A 14,355-nucleotide genomic window follows, 5' to 3' on the forward strand; every position below is an offset into this window, starting at 1 on the left:
ACGAAAAACACCTCTGGCCCCTGGACCCTTGGTGACACCAATGGACTTCTCCGGCTCCAGATGTCCGGCACTCCTCCTATGGACTTCGAAGACCCCTTCTCCGGATGGCAGGCACACAGGACTGGCATCCAGGATACTTCTGTGAAGAGTAGCAGCTTTGCACGATGGTCCCTCATAGCTCGGGAGAGGTCTCCTTTGCAGGTCCTCTCTGGATCAGTCCTTTGCAGACACGACAGCTTTCGGATTGTTGTAGAAATGCAGCAGCAGACTTCTCTTGCATCTGGGCTTCAGGGAGCAGCTTCTTGCTAAGCTTCGATTCAGCTACTGAATACATTGGTAAGTGAGAGGTCCCCAGATACACACGTGTCCCTCCTTCACTCTGCCTGAGACAGGCTCAGTCAGCCAATCACACAGTAGGGCATTCATGCAGGCAGCCAGCCAATCAGGCTTCTGGGCATTCTAGCCATTCACTCCACCCAGACACCCATAACAAAAGATGTGGATTGGGGCAAGTACCCAGCGCTTCAGCACACTACACTGCATTCATGTCAATTTCAGGCAGGGCTGTGTCAGTCATTGTGTCTCACACAGAGAATCCAGACGCCCACAACAGAGAATGTGAGTTCACCTCAGACTCCATTCACACAGGTACCACCCTGTTCTGCTTCTCAGACATGTGAAATGACCTCAGCACTTGCTCTATTACACGGACTAAAGGTTCTTGGACTCAGGAAGGCAATGATGTACGCTTAGACCATTAGTTGGAAAATAATAGGCTCTTTAATCACATTCCTTAAGTATACATATTACTACAAAATAAATGCAACTGGTTATACATGAATACATGGACACACATAAACACAATACATATACATCACTGTTAGTGCAGTTGTAGGAGAAAGCTTCCTCTCGGCCACGCCAAAATTACCCAGTGCCGAGGCAGATGGGCAGAGAGATCACACATCAACTAACAGGGTCTGGAGTGCAGCGTCCTCCCTCTCAGCGAGACTTCAGTTCCCGGGGTTCCAATTCTGTCACCTTGTGGGGATTGCACCTCTCTTCTTATTGGGACAAATCCCCACCCCTCATAAGGTGCAGACTGTCCCCGGCCAAAGGACAGACGGCAAGCATGGGAGGCAAGAGTGGAAAAATCCAGACCGTGGCAAAACCCAGCTAGTCTCCCATGTTGTTTCCAGCACCCCTTATCAATGCACCTGCACATCCCCGTCTCCCCTCTCGGCTCGTCCTTGAGCGAACAGAATAATAACTACCCTTCATAGTGAGCTCATCTGCTTCATGCTCCAATATCGCAACCATTGCTGAAAACATGTCTGCCTTCTAACTGGGCTCGCAATAACATAAACATTGGAAGTGAATGTCCAAAATGGCCACGCACCGGTGTCATGTTGTTTAGCTCCTTTTCGCACATGCACTACACACCCCTAGGGTGTACCCAGAACACACACCTGGGAAGTCCAGTCTGACAGGTGGGGGCAACAAACAAGACAAATATGGTGTTTCCACCCAACAGCCATTCAGGAGGAAGGGACAGAGTCGGGGCTTCCCAGGACTACAAGGTAAAAGGCAATAGAAACCAAGGGGCCACATGGGCCATCTTGTCTCCCATCAGGAATCCCCTAATTCCTATGGCAGGGCCTGGGTATCCCAAAATGGAGGATACTCTGAGCCAATATCAAGTTGGCATGTTGCTGCCACCATCCCATACCCTGCTCTGGTGGCAACACATAGGTGCCCAAAAACACACATGGGGTACAAGGGTGCAGCCCCATCTATCTATGGGTGCTACAAGGGTATCCCATGGGTGATGTTCACCAAAAGATAAGAATAAAGCGTTGCACTGCCAGAGGTCCAGGCGGGACCTCAGTGGCAGAAAACATAGAGAAAACGCACACAGAGAAGTGGTAGGATAAGGACAGGAGGCCCTGTCCTTTCATAAGGCATTTCCACCATCACAGGCTGCTAGAAAGTACAGACCCATATTGGGTGCACATATACCCCCTTGCTCCCATGGCAGGACCAGAGTTTTCCAACTTATTCAGGGAGACTTGGGATGCCAAGCCAGCTGCACCAACATCATCTGCAACTTCGCAAAGAAAGCTGCACCCGGCCATACAGGAATGTTCTGAAACATATACAGCAACTTTGCAACCACTATCATCTTAGCAAATGCAACCCTACCCAGCAGGGACAGGGGAAGCCTGTACCACCTATCCACTCTTTCTTTCAGGGTCCTCGGTATGCCAAATGAATGTCCTCTGACTAAGACTGGGAGTTCCTGCTAACCCGCTCGTTCAAATACATGGCTGAGGACTGCTCTCACCTGAACCCATCAAGCTCCTCCGGCCGCACTGGCATCAGTCAGCGGGAACAAAATGTATTTGGTCCATTCATAAAGAGCCCCGAATACTGAAAAACTGCAACCTCCTGCGACAAGTATTGTCGATATGCCCTAGGGTCTTTAAAATGAAACACTGTATTGTCCACTTACAGCAATACCAATTCTCTTGTCCACCCCCGCCCCCAGCCTGCGTGCAAGATGGAACTTCCGCAACCTAGCCGCTAGGGGTTCTATTGCAAGTGCAAAAAGTAGTGGGAACAACAGACAACCCTGCCTAGTACTACGTCCCAGAGCAACGCACCAGAATGCTTTCCAAATAGCCCAATCCTAGCCACAGCACCAGAATACAGAGGCCACACTGCTGTGAAAGTAATCCCAGACCCCCACCCCCACAACACCTCAAACAGGTAGCCCCACTCCACCGAGTCGAACGCCTTCTCCATATCAAGTAGAGCTGCCACCGCCTGCACCTTGGAGTCAACCAATTTAGAAAAGAACCTGCGCAGATTCAACAAAGTCGACCTACCTGGGATGAAACCAGACTGATCAAGTGGACTAAGCCTCACACAAACGGCAGCAGTTTATCCGCAAGGATTTTAGCAAATATTTTAGTATCTAAATTAATAAGGGATATCGGGCGGTATGAAGTGCACTCCAAAGGTTCCTTTCTATCCTTCAGGAGCAGAATCCATGCGGCCTCAAGCATTGTGGGAGGCAACTGACCCAAGGTCATAGTCCTTCCAGACCCCCACCATATATTTTTCAACCTTTGACCCTAACTCCTTGTAGAACTCTTCTCTGCTCCTGCTTTGTCCGCTCTGCCATTGGGCTCCATGAAACTGCATCGACTGACTTAAACCTCACTGCACATCAAGGTTAGCCCTTCTGGGCTTTCTGTGTTATTTAATCGGTTTTGGCTGGCGTTCCGTTCTGGCGCGCACTTGGTGGCAGTATGTGCTACATTTAATCCTGGCACATTGCAATCATGCACAAGCGTGCAACGGGCATGCCTCTGCCATGTGCACTCCTCGGGTCAGCTGGACCTGCATCATCATGGGGCACTTCGTTCTTTCCATCATGGCCGCCACATTTGTTTGTGCCCCAGGCATTGGAGTGCCTTCTACATCGTCGAGCACTGCTGATGCAGTGATTGGGCCATTTCAACATCAATGGGCCAATGAGTGAACTGGCAGGCAGTAGTCGGCCCACCCCTAAGTCCCACACGAAGTCCCCTGTCTGAATGTTAGTATGCATATATTTGTAACTTTTTTGAACAAGGGTGATTTTAAAAAAAAGAAAAACGGTCATCTACGTGTGGGCCATAAATGTTGATAAACATCCCCAAAACGTGAGCCCAACTGCCGGACACAATTGTCAGCCCCACCCACACTGCCCAACTACCAGTGGAACACTCCCACCCCAATATCCCTCCACCCTCTTGAACAAGCAACACTGGGCAACAGCCCGGGCGCACCGGAACCAGCGACCACACACAACCACCCACTCTAAGACCACCCCAGGGGGGGAGGCCCATCCTTTCAAGGATAACCAGCAGCCGACCTATTGCATTACAGTATATCATTGCCATTACGCCATGCTCTGGAACTCCAGCACATTGTATATACCTGGGATTTATAATCCCACGTAGCCGTAACCTGAATTTCAGGCAGTGCAACAGCCACCCTTGGTCCAATCTTCTGAGGGCTGTTGACCAGCACCTTTCCTCACATAGGGCTTAGAAAGAGATTCCATGAAGGCAGTAACTTCAGCTGGGCTCGTGAAAAAGTGGGTCTTGGTGTGGATCACCTGTAACTTAGACGGATATAACATTGCATACTGCATTCCACAATCTCTCAACAGTCTCTTGGCAGCCAAAAGGGACAGTCAGGCCTTCTGAACTGATGGCACAAAATCCTGGTAAAAAGACTCTGGTGTTTTTGTATTGTAGCTCACCTAGTTCACGGGCCTTGCACAGAATAAAGTCGCAGTCTTGATAATTAAGTAGCCGGCCTATTACTAGCGGGGATTCTGCCCCGGTCTAGGTTTGAGTTGAGATCCGATGAGCCCTCTCTACCAGGAATTGGGCAGACACTGGTGGATCTTTCAGTACCTCTCTGATAAAAGTTTCCATTAACTCCTCCATGTTCAGCACCGGTACCAACTCCGGGATTCTGACTACTCTGATGTTATACCTGGTCTTCGTTTTTGTCCCGGATCTCCCTCATCTCGTTCTGCAAGCCTCGAATAGCCTGAGTCGCCTAATTGCTTGTATCCTCCAGGACTCCCACTCTGTTTTCCGCCTCATGGATGCAGCTGCTCTCCTTCTCGATGCTTTCTTGCATGCGTTCCATTTGTATTCCATTCTGTCCGTTTTGGTGTTCAGAGTTCACCGGTGTTCATAACGGTTGGTTCAAAATCAAATGCGTTTTTGTATTTTTTTTTCACAAAATGTAATCTACATTCCTCTTCTGCCAGCTATGTATGTTTTTTTTTTAAAAGATCTTTTGTATGACCATTACAGTCATGTGTTTTTCTTTTATTTTTTTTAAACTATAAAAAAAAAATTCAAAACCTGGTTTTAATATCTTGTTTCTTTACAGGTTGGATCTTAATTGATCGGTGTGGAAAACATTTTGGTACAATATTAAATTATTTACGTGATGGAGCTGTACCCCTCCCTGAAAGTCGACGAGAAATTGAAGAGTTGCTGGCAGAAGCAAAATATTACCTTGTCCAGGGACTTGTGGATGAATGTCAAGCAGCGCTGCAGGTAGACATACATTTTATTTGCTATGGCTGATGAGGGCTAATGGATGATCTTGTTTCCATTTAACTTGTTTTATCCTAATCATGAACCACTTTATTCAACATATAGTCATGAAAGCACCAAAAGGCATCCAGACTACTTTACATCAGCAGGTAAAATTGCACAACAATAAAAAAAGTATAAAAATGAACATTACAGTAAACATTTTTGCGATACTTTCTTTTTATCCAAACCTTGTAACTAAAATTTGCTACACTAAAAACTACCCACGGACGGTCAATGGATCTGCAAAAAAAGTTCAGCATCATCTAGTGTCCTGACTCTGGTTATTCAAACAGGTCTTTGTATTCCTCTGGCTCAAATGTGTGTAGTAGGGCAAGTGACACAAAATTGCTGCAGTGTCTTTGCTGCTGTTAAAGAATTTGAATTGGCAGACATGATTCCATCTCTTCTGTTTGGTGGCCAAGGATAGAATGCCCAAGCACATTTGTATATAACATTTTCACATTTGTAATGGCAACATGGTTTCCAAATAAGTCTCAAAACAGTTTTTTTGTTTGAAAATACAGCTGTGCTTATGAGCTTTATACTCCTTTTTTTTTTTTAAGGCAAGCCTCCTTGTCCCACTTTCTAAACCTATCTTTCACCTTTTTAAACTACCCCGGAACTCGTTTTAGAAGGATTAGATTATAGGGTCAGTAGACCAACCATGGTTGCAGATTCTTTGACATGTGAACCCAATCGAAACAAATTAGCACCCCCAATCTATAAGATCTTTAGAGAAAGGGCTGAAGCTCAGCTTTGACCATAAACGGATGCAATACAGCAAAGGTCTACTGTACAGTTTGTTGGTTTGTTTATTTATATGGCGCACCGGACCAGAAGGTATGAGGGCGCAAGCATTACAAGAATATTCTCAACTTAGTTACAGTAATGTACAATATTTACATTATTATGCATAGTGGGTAGATGCAGTTACAGTGAGTAGAAACAGTAACAAGGATGCAGAGTAACATTACGACATAGTTACAAGTTGAACAAATGTGTAGTAGTTGCGGGTGTCATTATTGGCTGTCATTATTGGTCTTTGTTTTTAAGCCACTGGAGATAGTTAGGCCTACATTGGTGATAGGTTTGAGGTGCTCTGACGGAGGGTGGTAGTGAGTTCCAATGTCGGGCTGCTTTTACCTGGAAGCTGTTGCCGCCTATTTTCATGCGCTTGAATCTGGGAACTGCGAGCAGGTTACCATTGCTATTTCTGGTGAGTCTGTTGGGCATGTATCTGGTTATTCTGTCTGAGAGATAGCGGGGAGCTGCGTCGTTAAGGCATTTGTGGGTGAGGGAGGCTACCTTAAGCAGAATTTTGTCTGAGGTAGTGAGCCAGTTGTGGGTTCTCCTAGTATTCGAGATGTGTTCTCTTTTAGGGATGTTAAGCGCTGCTCCAAGGGCATTGTTCTGTAGGATCTGGATTTTATTGGTAATCTGTTGGCGCCTTCATAGAGGGAGTTAAATAGTCCAGTTTAGATAGTATGAGAGCTCTGGCTAGAGTAATGCAGCTTTGGGTGAAGAGGAAGGGTTTGGCAGAGCGAATAAGCCTGCATGTGTAGGCTGTAGTGGATGCCATGGAGCTGACCTGTTTATGGAAGGAGAGGGTGGAATCAAGATAGATGCCGAGGGTTTTCACTTCCTTAGCTACCTTTTTATAGGGTTGCCGTCAATGGTGAAGCTGGAGTAGTTGAGGTCCAGTTTGTTTAGGTTTGTGGCTGATCCCAGGATGATGAGTTCGGTCTTGTCCTCATTCAGCGGTCTTGTCATCATTCAGGCATAGACTATGGGAGGCCATCCATGCCTGGATGATGAGGTACACCTTGTTCACCAAGGCCAAATCTGTGTTGTAGTCTCCCGTCAATGGGATGAGGATTTGGGTATCATCGGCATAGTTAGTGTAGGTGATACCCAAACCATCGATCATCAAACAGGGGCTTAGTGAACACGTTGTACAGTGTGGGGGAGACACATGACCCTGAGGGACCCCGCATGTGATGGGAATGGGGTCAGCGGAGGCCGTGGTGGAGAAGACGCACATGGATCTGTTGCTTAGGAATGATGTGATCCAGCCTATAGCTTCTTGGGAGAAGTGGGCCGCCGAGTCTAAGTGGCTGCATAGGATTTTATGATCAACAAGATCAAAGGCTGCCGAGAGGTCTAAGAGGAGCAATAAGGCAGTTTTCCCATTATCTCTGAGTCAATTTGGGCCTTGAGGTCGATGAGTGCGGTTTCTGTGCCGTGTTGGGGTCTAAAACCTGATTGCCGGACTCCTAGGAGGTGGTTTTGTTCAAGGAATTTGAAGGTAGGCTGTCTTGTCAAGGATTTTTAGTAGGAAGGGGACGGTGGTGATGGGTCTGTAGTTAGTGGGTATGGCTGGGTCGAGTGTGGGTTTTTTTTAGTAGGGGGAGGACCCAGGATTCTTTGAGGTTGTTGGGGATGGTCCCAGAGGAGGAGGCGTTGATGAGTTTGGTGATAAATGGAGATGGGTCTCTGGCTGCGTCTTTGATGATTTGAGGTGGACATAGGTCGCCTTGGCAGTTGGAAGGCTTGAGGCCGAGTATGATTTTTTTTCCACTTCTAGCGTGGAAACTTTGGAGAAGCTAAAGCGAGTGGGGGGGTTTGGGGGTGGGTGTTGAGGGAAGGTGCGTGTGGGGGTGTCGTTAGGTTTGGCCTTGGATAGGGTCTCTTTCTTGTTAATTTTGATTTGGAGGCCTGCGACTTTATTGGAAAGGGCATTTTGGATGCTGGTGCACCATTGTTTCTTTGTTGCAGGTGTCTGGGACCGGGATGGGAGTCTCCAGCTCTTTAAGGATGGTGAACAATTCTACAGTGCTGGATTTGGCATGCAGTATTCTCTGATTGTAGGATTCCCGGTTGGCGAGGAGGATTTCTTTTTTGTAGGTAGACTCTATTTTGTTGAGGATCAGCTTGTTGCTGTCAGTGGGATTTAGTTCTTTAGTTATAGACTTAGTTTAATTCAAGGTGTACAAGAACGTTTGGGGCCCTGTAGGTACACCCAATATTGTCTTTAAAAAATGTATTTTTGTTTTACAGTTCCCAAGTTATTGCTGTTTACACGTCCCAAAAATGTTGGCACCATATAAGGCTCATGGGAGAAACCTGCCGATTGCGCACGAGCCAAACTTATAAACCTATTGCCAATCAAGTATGCAAAATGTGTTCTCTTAAGAGAGTGACTGCTCCCCCCCCCCCCCCCTTTGTGGATTTCCTTCAGTGTCCTATATATATATGTGAGCTGCAAGTTAAGACAGCCTCCCTGATGACGTGTATTGGCACAGAAACCGGTCGGAGGAGAACACCTGTAGCTGCGAAGGTTTACTGTGCAGGGAACTGGAGTGCGCCCCTCTCCTCCTTTTTTTCATATATATATATATATATATATTTAGTCCAAATAATCAATAATCGTAGTGTGACATCTTCAATGGCCTCATTTCAGTTTTAAGTAATTGCCTGTTAATTATGTTTGTTTTGAAAGAGTAATTGTACCAAGGAATGTGAAAGTGTTGCTAAATTCCTGGAGTGGGCTTGTTTATGCTAGTGTATGTGGAGCATATACTGTGAAGACGAAGACCATATTGGACTCCATTAACAGTGCTTTACCGTAGGTTTTACCCTGCCCTAGTGGCACAATTTCACACAGAACCTTTTTCACAGACCATCTCATCAATAAATGAGTCCATCAGAAGGGAGGACCATCTTTCACCACAACCCCCATGGATTGGTGGCCCCAGAAGGGACATTCAGAGAACTCTGGCTACTGGATTGCAATTTAAACTGTGTATTGAACCTCATTCCAAGAATCCTCAATCAGAAGTGAAACATTACACCAGGCTACAGCCTAGGAAACCATGTTCAGGGGCTAACCTTATCAGCTTATGGTCCAAGAATGCCTGCTGTGGGGCTAAGTTATTCCTAGAACCAAGGTTCCCCTCGCGAAGGCCAAGTTGTGAACTTGTTCCCAACAACTTTCTCCAAGACCAGGAACGTTGCTCCTGAGGGCTCACTCCTGAGATTACCCTTTTCCTGCCGACAACATCAAGCAGGATACCTCTACATTTTGCCCATAATGCTTCTCTAAGCATTTGGCAGCACATTTTACCTAGGAGGTTTATGATCAAATCCTGGATCGTCTTTTTTTAAAGGGAGTAACTTTTTCCCCCTCCAACTGTTGAAGAGCTCACAAAATGAAAGCCCTTGGATGAAACTGAGAAATCCTTGGTTGTGCTAGCAAAACAGTAAGCTACACAAATGCTTGTCCACTCAGGACGTAGGCAAGCAAGTAAATGTCCGAGACCATCAGCTCAACATTATCGGGCGGATGAGCACTCCAACACATACTCTAATGTTACAACTGGATAATAGTTTCTTAGCACTTAAACGTGCGTCTTGGAATAAGGACCACTTATACAGACACAGAGTAAGCATACTAGAACTCCATTTTGACTAAGAAATCGAGGGGCATAAACGTGTTAATGTTTTGGAGAATATAAATTATTCCAAGAAAAGGGTGACTTTTTTTTAAATTCTTTTTTTTAGCAGTACCCCCACCAGAGAGATACTACAACCGACACCACAGGGGCAAGAGAGGCGGTACCAAGAATAGAAAGATAACAAATAGAGTATGGAGTTACAACAAGATCCAAGAATCGCAATCGCTAAACACAGATAACCCTGTAGATTTAGAACCTCTCCAACCACATCCTTACTGACTCGGAGAGGAGACTAAAAGGGTTGAACTTCTCACCAATTACCGCCATCAACATCACTGACGTATTGATCTATTTAAATTCGCTAGCTGACTGAAACTGAAAAAAGTTCTTTTGCAATAAAGACAGACAGCAGAATATATATAGGCTTGACCAGCCAAGACTTGGAAGCAACCAAATTGGTGCTTTCATTGGAGGAAGACACCATGATTGAGAGAACGTTTAATGCAGAAATTGAATATCGAATGTAATTTACCATTTCCGAGTAAACTGAAGAATAGGTCTAAATGTATACCTCCCACTGCGCAGAATAATATGATTGACGCTTTTTTTGACCTGGTCACTAGAGACCTTGATCATTTACACTCTAAGATTTGTAAAGGAGGCCCCAGACATGACCTGCACCCCGGCCCCTCGTTTCGAGCTACCAGGAAGGAACTCGCCAAGGCACGTGACGTATGAAGAGCAAATGAACCTACAAAGAGCTGTACTGGGACTCTGCCAAGTATACATCAGAAGATCCATACCGGTTGGAGCACCCACAACCAGACAACCCTGGGCAGCACGGTACCCTATTAGACAGCCATACCAGCCTCTGATATGAAATGAGGAGTACCTACACATGGTCCACGAAGAGACCCCAAAAGCCTTAATGAAAGGCCAGTGGAAATGACATAAGGGCCTGAACAGATCCGTGAATGAACAAAAGCAGCTATCGAAGATAAAACGCCAGTGCGAGTAACTACGAAATTGAATGGAATAGGCACAGAGAGGAGACAATGTTACAACGTGAGGAAACAGTGTTACGAGACAAGATGGAAGCAACCGTCCTGTTAAACGAACGTGTGTAAATAAGCTTGAAACGCAAGATGCTAAGAAATCGATACTGCTTGCAATGCTTAGTAGAAGATAGAGCGGCACGCGCCAACCGTATATCTACCTCAATAAGGCACATTATACAACTGCGACTCCATTTTTTTAAAAGCAGAAAGGTACCCAGGCGGCCAGAGGCCTGACAGGCTAAGTTTCGAAACCCAGCCAAAGGCAGGAGAAGGAGCGGAATCGAAACTCGGCAAAGAGCGGCTCATGCTTAGGAAATCGAGGTCAACCAGAGAAGGGGCGGAGAGCATGAGCTCACAAGACTCCAACTACAGAGCATATCAGCCCGTCTGTAAAGGTCAAGATAAGAGAGGCCCATGCAGGTGGCTAGGCTGACACAGAATTAAATGCACAAAAGGCTAGAAACTGAAGCAGATTCACGGTGAACCAACACGTGACCAGCCAGGCGTGAAGAGGTACCACGTCTGATGTCATCCAGAACCCGAGGATGCCATAACTTTTCCTGATAAGAGACTACAGTTCCGAGGCCATACCCAGCCAACTAATTGACACACAGCCCTAAAACACTGATTGATGGAAAGGAGGAAGGGTGAATCTAAGGGCACTAGGCACCTGTTTTTTTTTTTATTCTGCATGCTGCTAATTAAAAGTGGAAATGTATGTCTAGGGGTGTAACCTGCCCAATCTCAATGGACCAAGTTATCTGGAGTCCTATAGATATTGTAACCAATAGGACGTCGTAGTTGTAGTGATGTCTATCACGTGTGATGTAGAGGGATGGGCGAAGACGCCCACCCGATAAGTTATCCAATCCACATGCTTTATTTCTATATACAGATATAGCACCTATACTTAAGTTACCTTTCCTAACCAATTATATTGCATGAAGATTTTTATAGAAATTAAGACATCAGTAGTGATGATTTTTGGCTATAAGAATTGCTGTTCTACCAAAGTTCATGGAAGTCGGAGCGAGACCGGTGATCGCACTACAGCTGATTCCCATTGGTTTCCCCGTTTGATGTATGTATCATTAAACGGACTTCCCTTTGCCAGTCCTCGTTATTGTGTCGTGTGGGAGTAAGTGAATCCTGCACCCCTGTCCTTGCATGGTGCAGCTATCTTGTCTTACAAGTTCTAGAGGGTGAATGCTGACCAATGGGCCCGTCGGCGAATTCCTCTCCTCGTGAACAGATTCTCAACACAAGATATAAAGATAATTTGTCTAACAAAGAGAGGAGGGCACTCACTGAAATCATTAAGGACTGTTATGATGTGCTTTATGTGTATGTGGTGTCTTTGGAAGAAAGGGAGATGTGTTGCGATGTGCTTGTCGGTGTATGTATGTTCAGGATGAGCTAAGAGAATGTTGGTGTGCTCCAGCAGAATGTTTGGGTGTGAATGTCGGGTCATGATTCCACCCTGGGTCAGTTGGGAGAAGAGCCTGGATGATGGGACAAAGTGGTTCGCTCTGTACCATCTCAATAAGTAACTGTGAATAAAGCTTACTGAAGCAACCTAACTGAGCATCCAAGGAGGCTGCTTTGTTACACTGCGCTACCCCCCTACATTGAAGAACACATGCTCCCACACTCGGGGAAGCCCCGGAAAGGAAGGAGGGGCGCATGGCATTCCGGGGAAATTAAAGGTTTTTTTTTTTTTGCCAGACTTTGAGATACAGAAGAAACAGATTGCCCCACTCGTGTGAAGTGTAGAGGAGGTTTATGTCACCTTTTGTGAGGTGAAATTCTACCATATTATATGTTGAGAAATGTTGTTGAGCTGGTAAGAATGGGTTGGCTTAATAGTATCAAGGGGAAGTGGTCGAATGCATGCATCGTTGGTGAATAATCCACATGTTACACAGCTAACCTGTTTGAGGATTTCCAGTTTACAGGTGCAGCACACTGTAACAATGTCGTATTGTCATCAACACACCTGAGCCAGCAGGTAAGTTATATGGGTTTATTAGTTGGTACACAGCAGGAAAAACCGGCACATCCTTGCCAGCCAGCTCTCTATCTCCAACTGTCCCCCATGGAACACACATTCAGATGACAACACTCTAAGCACAGTGACCTCACCACATTCCACTGACATCACCGCTGCAGGGAAGACACATGAGGGAAGACACTCATTATAACACTTCTCCCTCACTTAATTTAATAATAGTAACACACCAACAATGGTAGAGTGCTGGGGCGTGGCCAGCGAGCAGTCGATGCAGACGTGAGCCCGCTGAGCTCCTGGTGCCGCCAAACATCCTGACAAATCCTGGGGGAATCTGACTTGCAGCACCCCTGCAAAACTACGAAAAGTTGGCGGAAAGACAGCACAACGCATCGCAGCTACTCCGAAACCAAAACGGAGATCGAAAGCGGAGATAGCTGCGGCGGAAGGTGAGAGAGCGCGGCTGCCACCGAACACGATCCAAGATGGCCGCCGGCGACTTGGAATAACTCGCCGATCACTTCTAGAGCGAAGAACAGCGGCCCACGGGAGGTGGAAACACCTAGCGGGAAGGCCGCGACCCCGCCTGGAGACGTGAAGACACCGGCACTGTGCGGGCGGCCCCCGGCGCCGCGGCCCACTAAACGCAGTCTTCCCCCCGCCCCCCCCAGGCGTGCCGACCGACCGCAGGCGCTCCGCGTGCCTGCCACTCCAGAGCAACAGGCAGCGGCTGAAAGGACGGAGAAGCGCGTAACTAGGCACGCGAAGCGGTAAGGAGAGGGGCGGGCTGGAGGCGGTGGTTGCGAGCAGTCCCTTCCCGCTTCCCCGCTCCCAGCAAACCCCCGTAACACTGCTCGCCTGTGATCCCCCCTGAGGGGACGTGCCTCCCAGATCATCGCGGTGCACAAGGAACCACTGCTGGGTCTCCTATGCGCCATCATAGGACCGACATTTCGCCGGAGGAGGACATTTAAAGTGCCATAAACACACGGCAGCGCTTGGGTGGGGCAGGACAAACATCGCCCCCGTGGTGCAGGAAGATGCAATAAAGATCCTTGATGCCTGAAATTGGCAAAGCAATCAATAGCTCTCGCCTCTAAGGAGGGAAACCACGCAGTACTGCAGCATTAAGACCCCCGCTGGGAGTGTGGCAAAACAGAGGTAATCTCACACAGCAATAAAGTTTTGGGAAACCATCCAAATACACCAAAACAAGACTCGAGCTGAAGGGACTAGCATTATTCTGTTGGGCACAAGCTCATTTCTCACGGAGGGGAGAGGAAGGTGGGGGACAGGGAAGGAGAACCACACCTCCCCCCCCCCCCTCAATAACCTAAGGGTGCTGAAAACACACCGAATGCAAATCGCCCCTTCCCTCGAGCAACAGCCCAGAGGAGTCAAATCTGTGTCCCGGCTCACACACAACACGTTTAAAATCAGGTAGCCCCTGAAAGTGGCAGACGGATCCTTACCGAGTGCCGGATCAGTGATAGAAGTAGATATGGGTAAAGACAAGGGCAGAAGAGGCACGACACAAAGTAAAATGGAGCAATACGCAGTGCCCACACTGGCCATGGAGCCGACACAGGAGAAAATGGCAGCTACTGAAGATGAGGAACCCGAACCCTCTCTCAAAGACATTATGAATGCCATAGCTAATTCCA

The 14,355-nt window shown here is 47.0% G+C and overlaps 1 protein-coding gene across 7 annotated transcripts in view; it reads left to right on the forward strand.

Moving 5' to 3' along the window:
* KCTD10 (potassium channel tetramerization domain containing 10) overlaps positions 1 to 14,355 on the forward strand; it is a 354,681-nt gene that overhangs the window by 34,611 nt on the left and 305,715 nt on the right. For all 7 annotated transcript variants that reach the window (XM_069619425.1, XM_069619428.1, XM_069619422.1 and 4 more), the window contains exon 3: positions 4,960 to 5,129. In XM_069619425.1, coding sequence (XP_069475526.1) covers positions 4,960 to 5,129 — 170 coding nt within the window. The remainder of the gene's footprint in view (positions 1 to 4,959; positions 5,130 to 14,355) is intronic.

The sequence above is a fragment of the Ambystoma mexicanum genome, chromosome 10, assembly GCF_040938575.1.
Source record: "Ambystoma mexicanum isolate Mex_15411 chromosome 10, UKY_AmexF1_1, whole genome shotgun sequence".
Taxonomy (NCBI): domain Eukaryota; kingdom Metazoa; phylum Chordata; class Amphibia; order Caudata; family Ambystomatidae; genus Ambystoma; species Ambystoma mexicanum.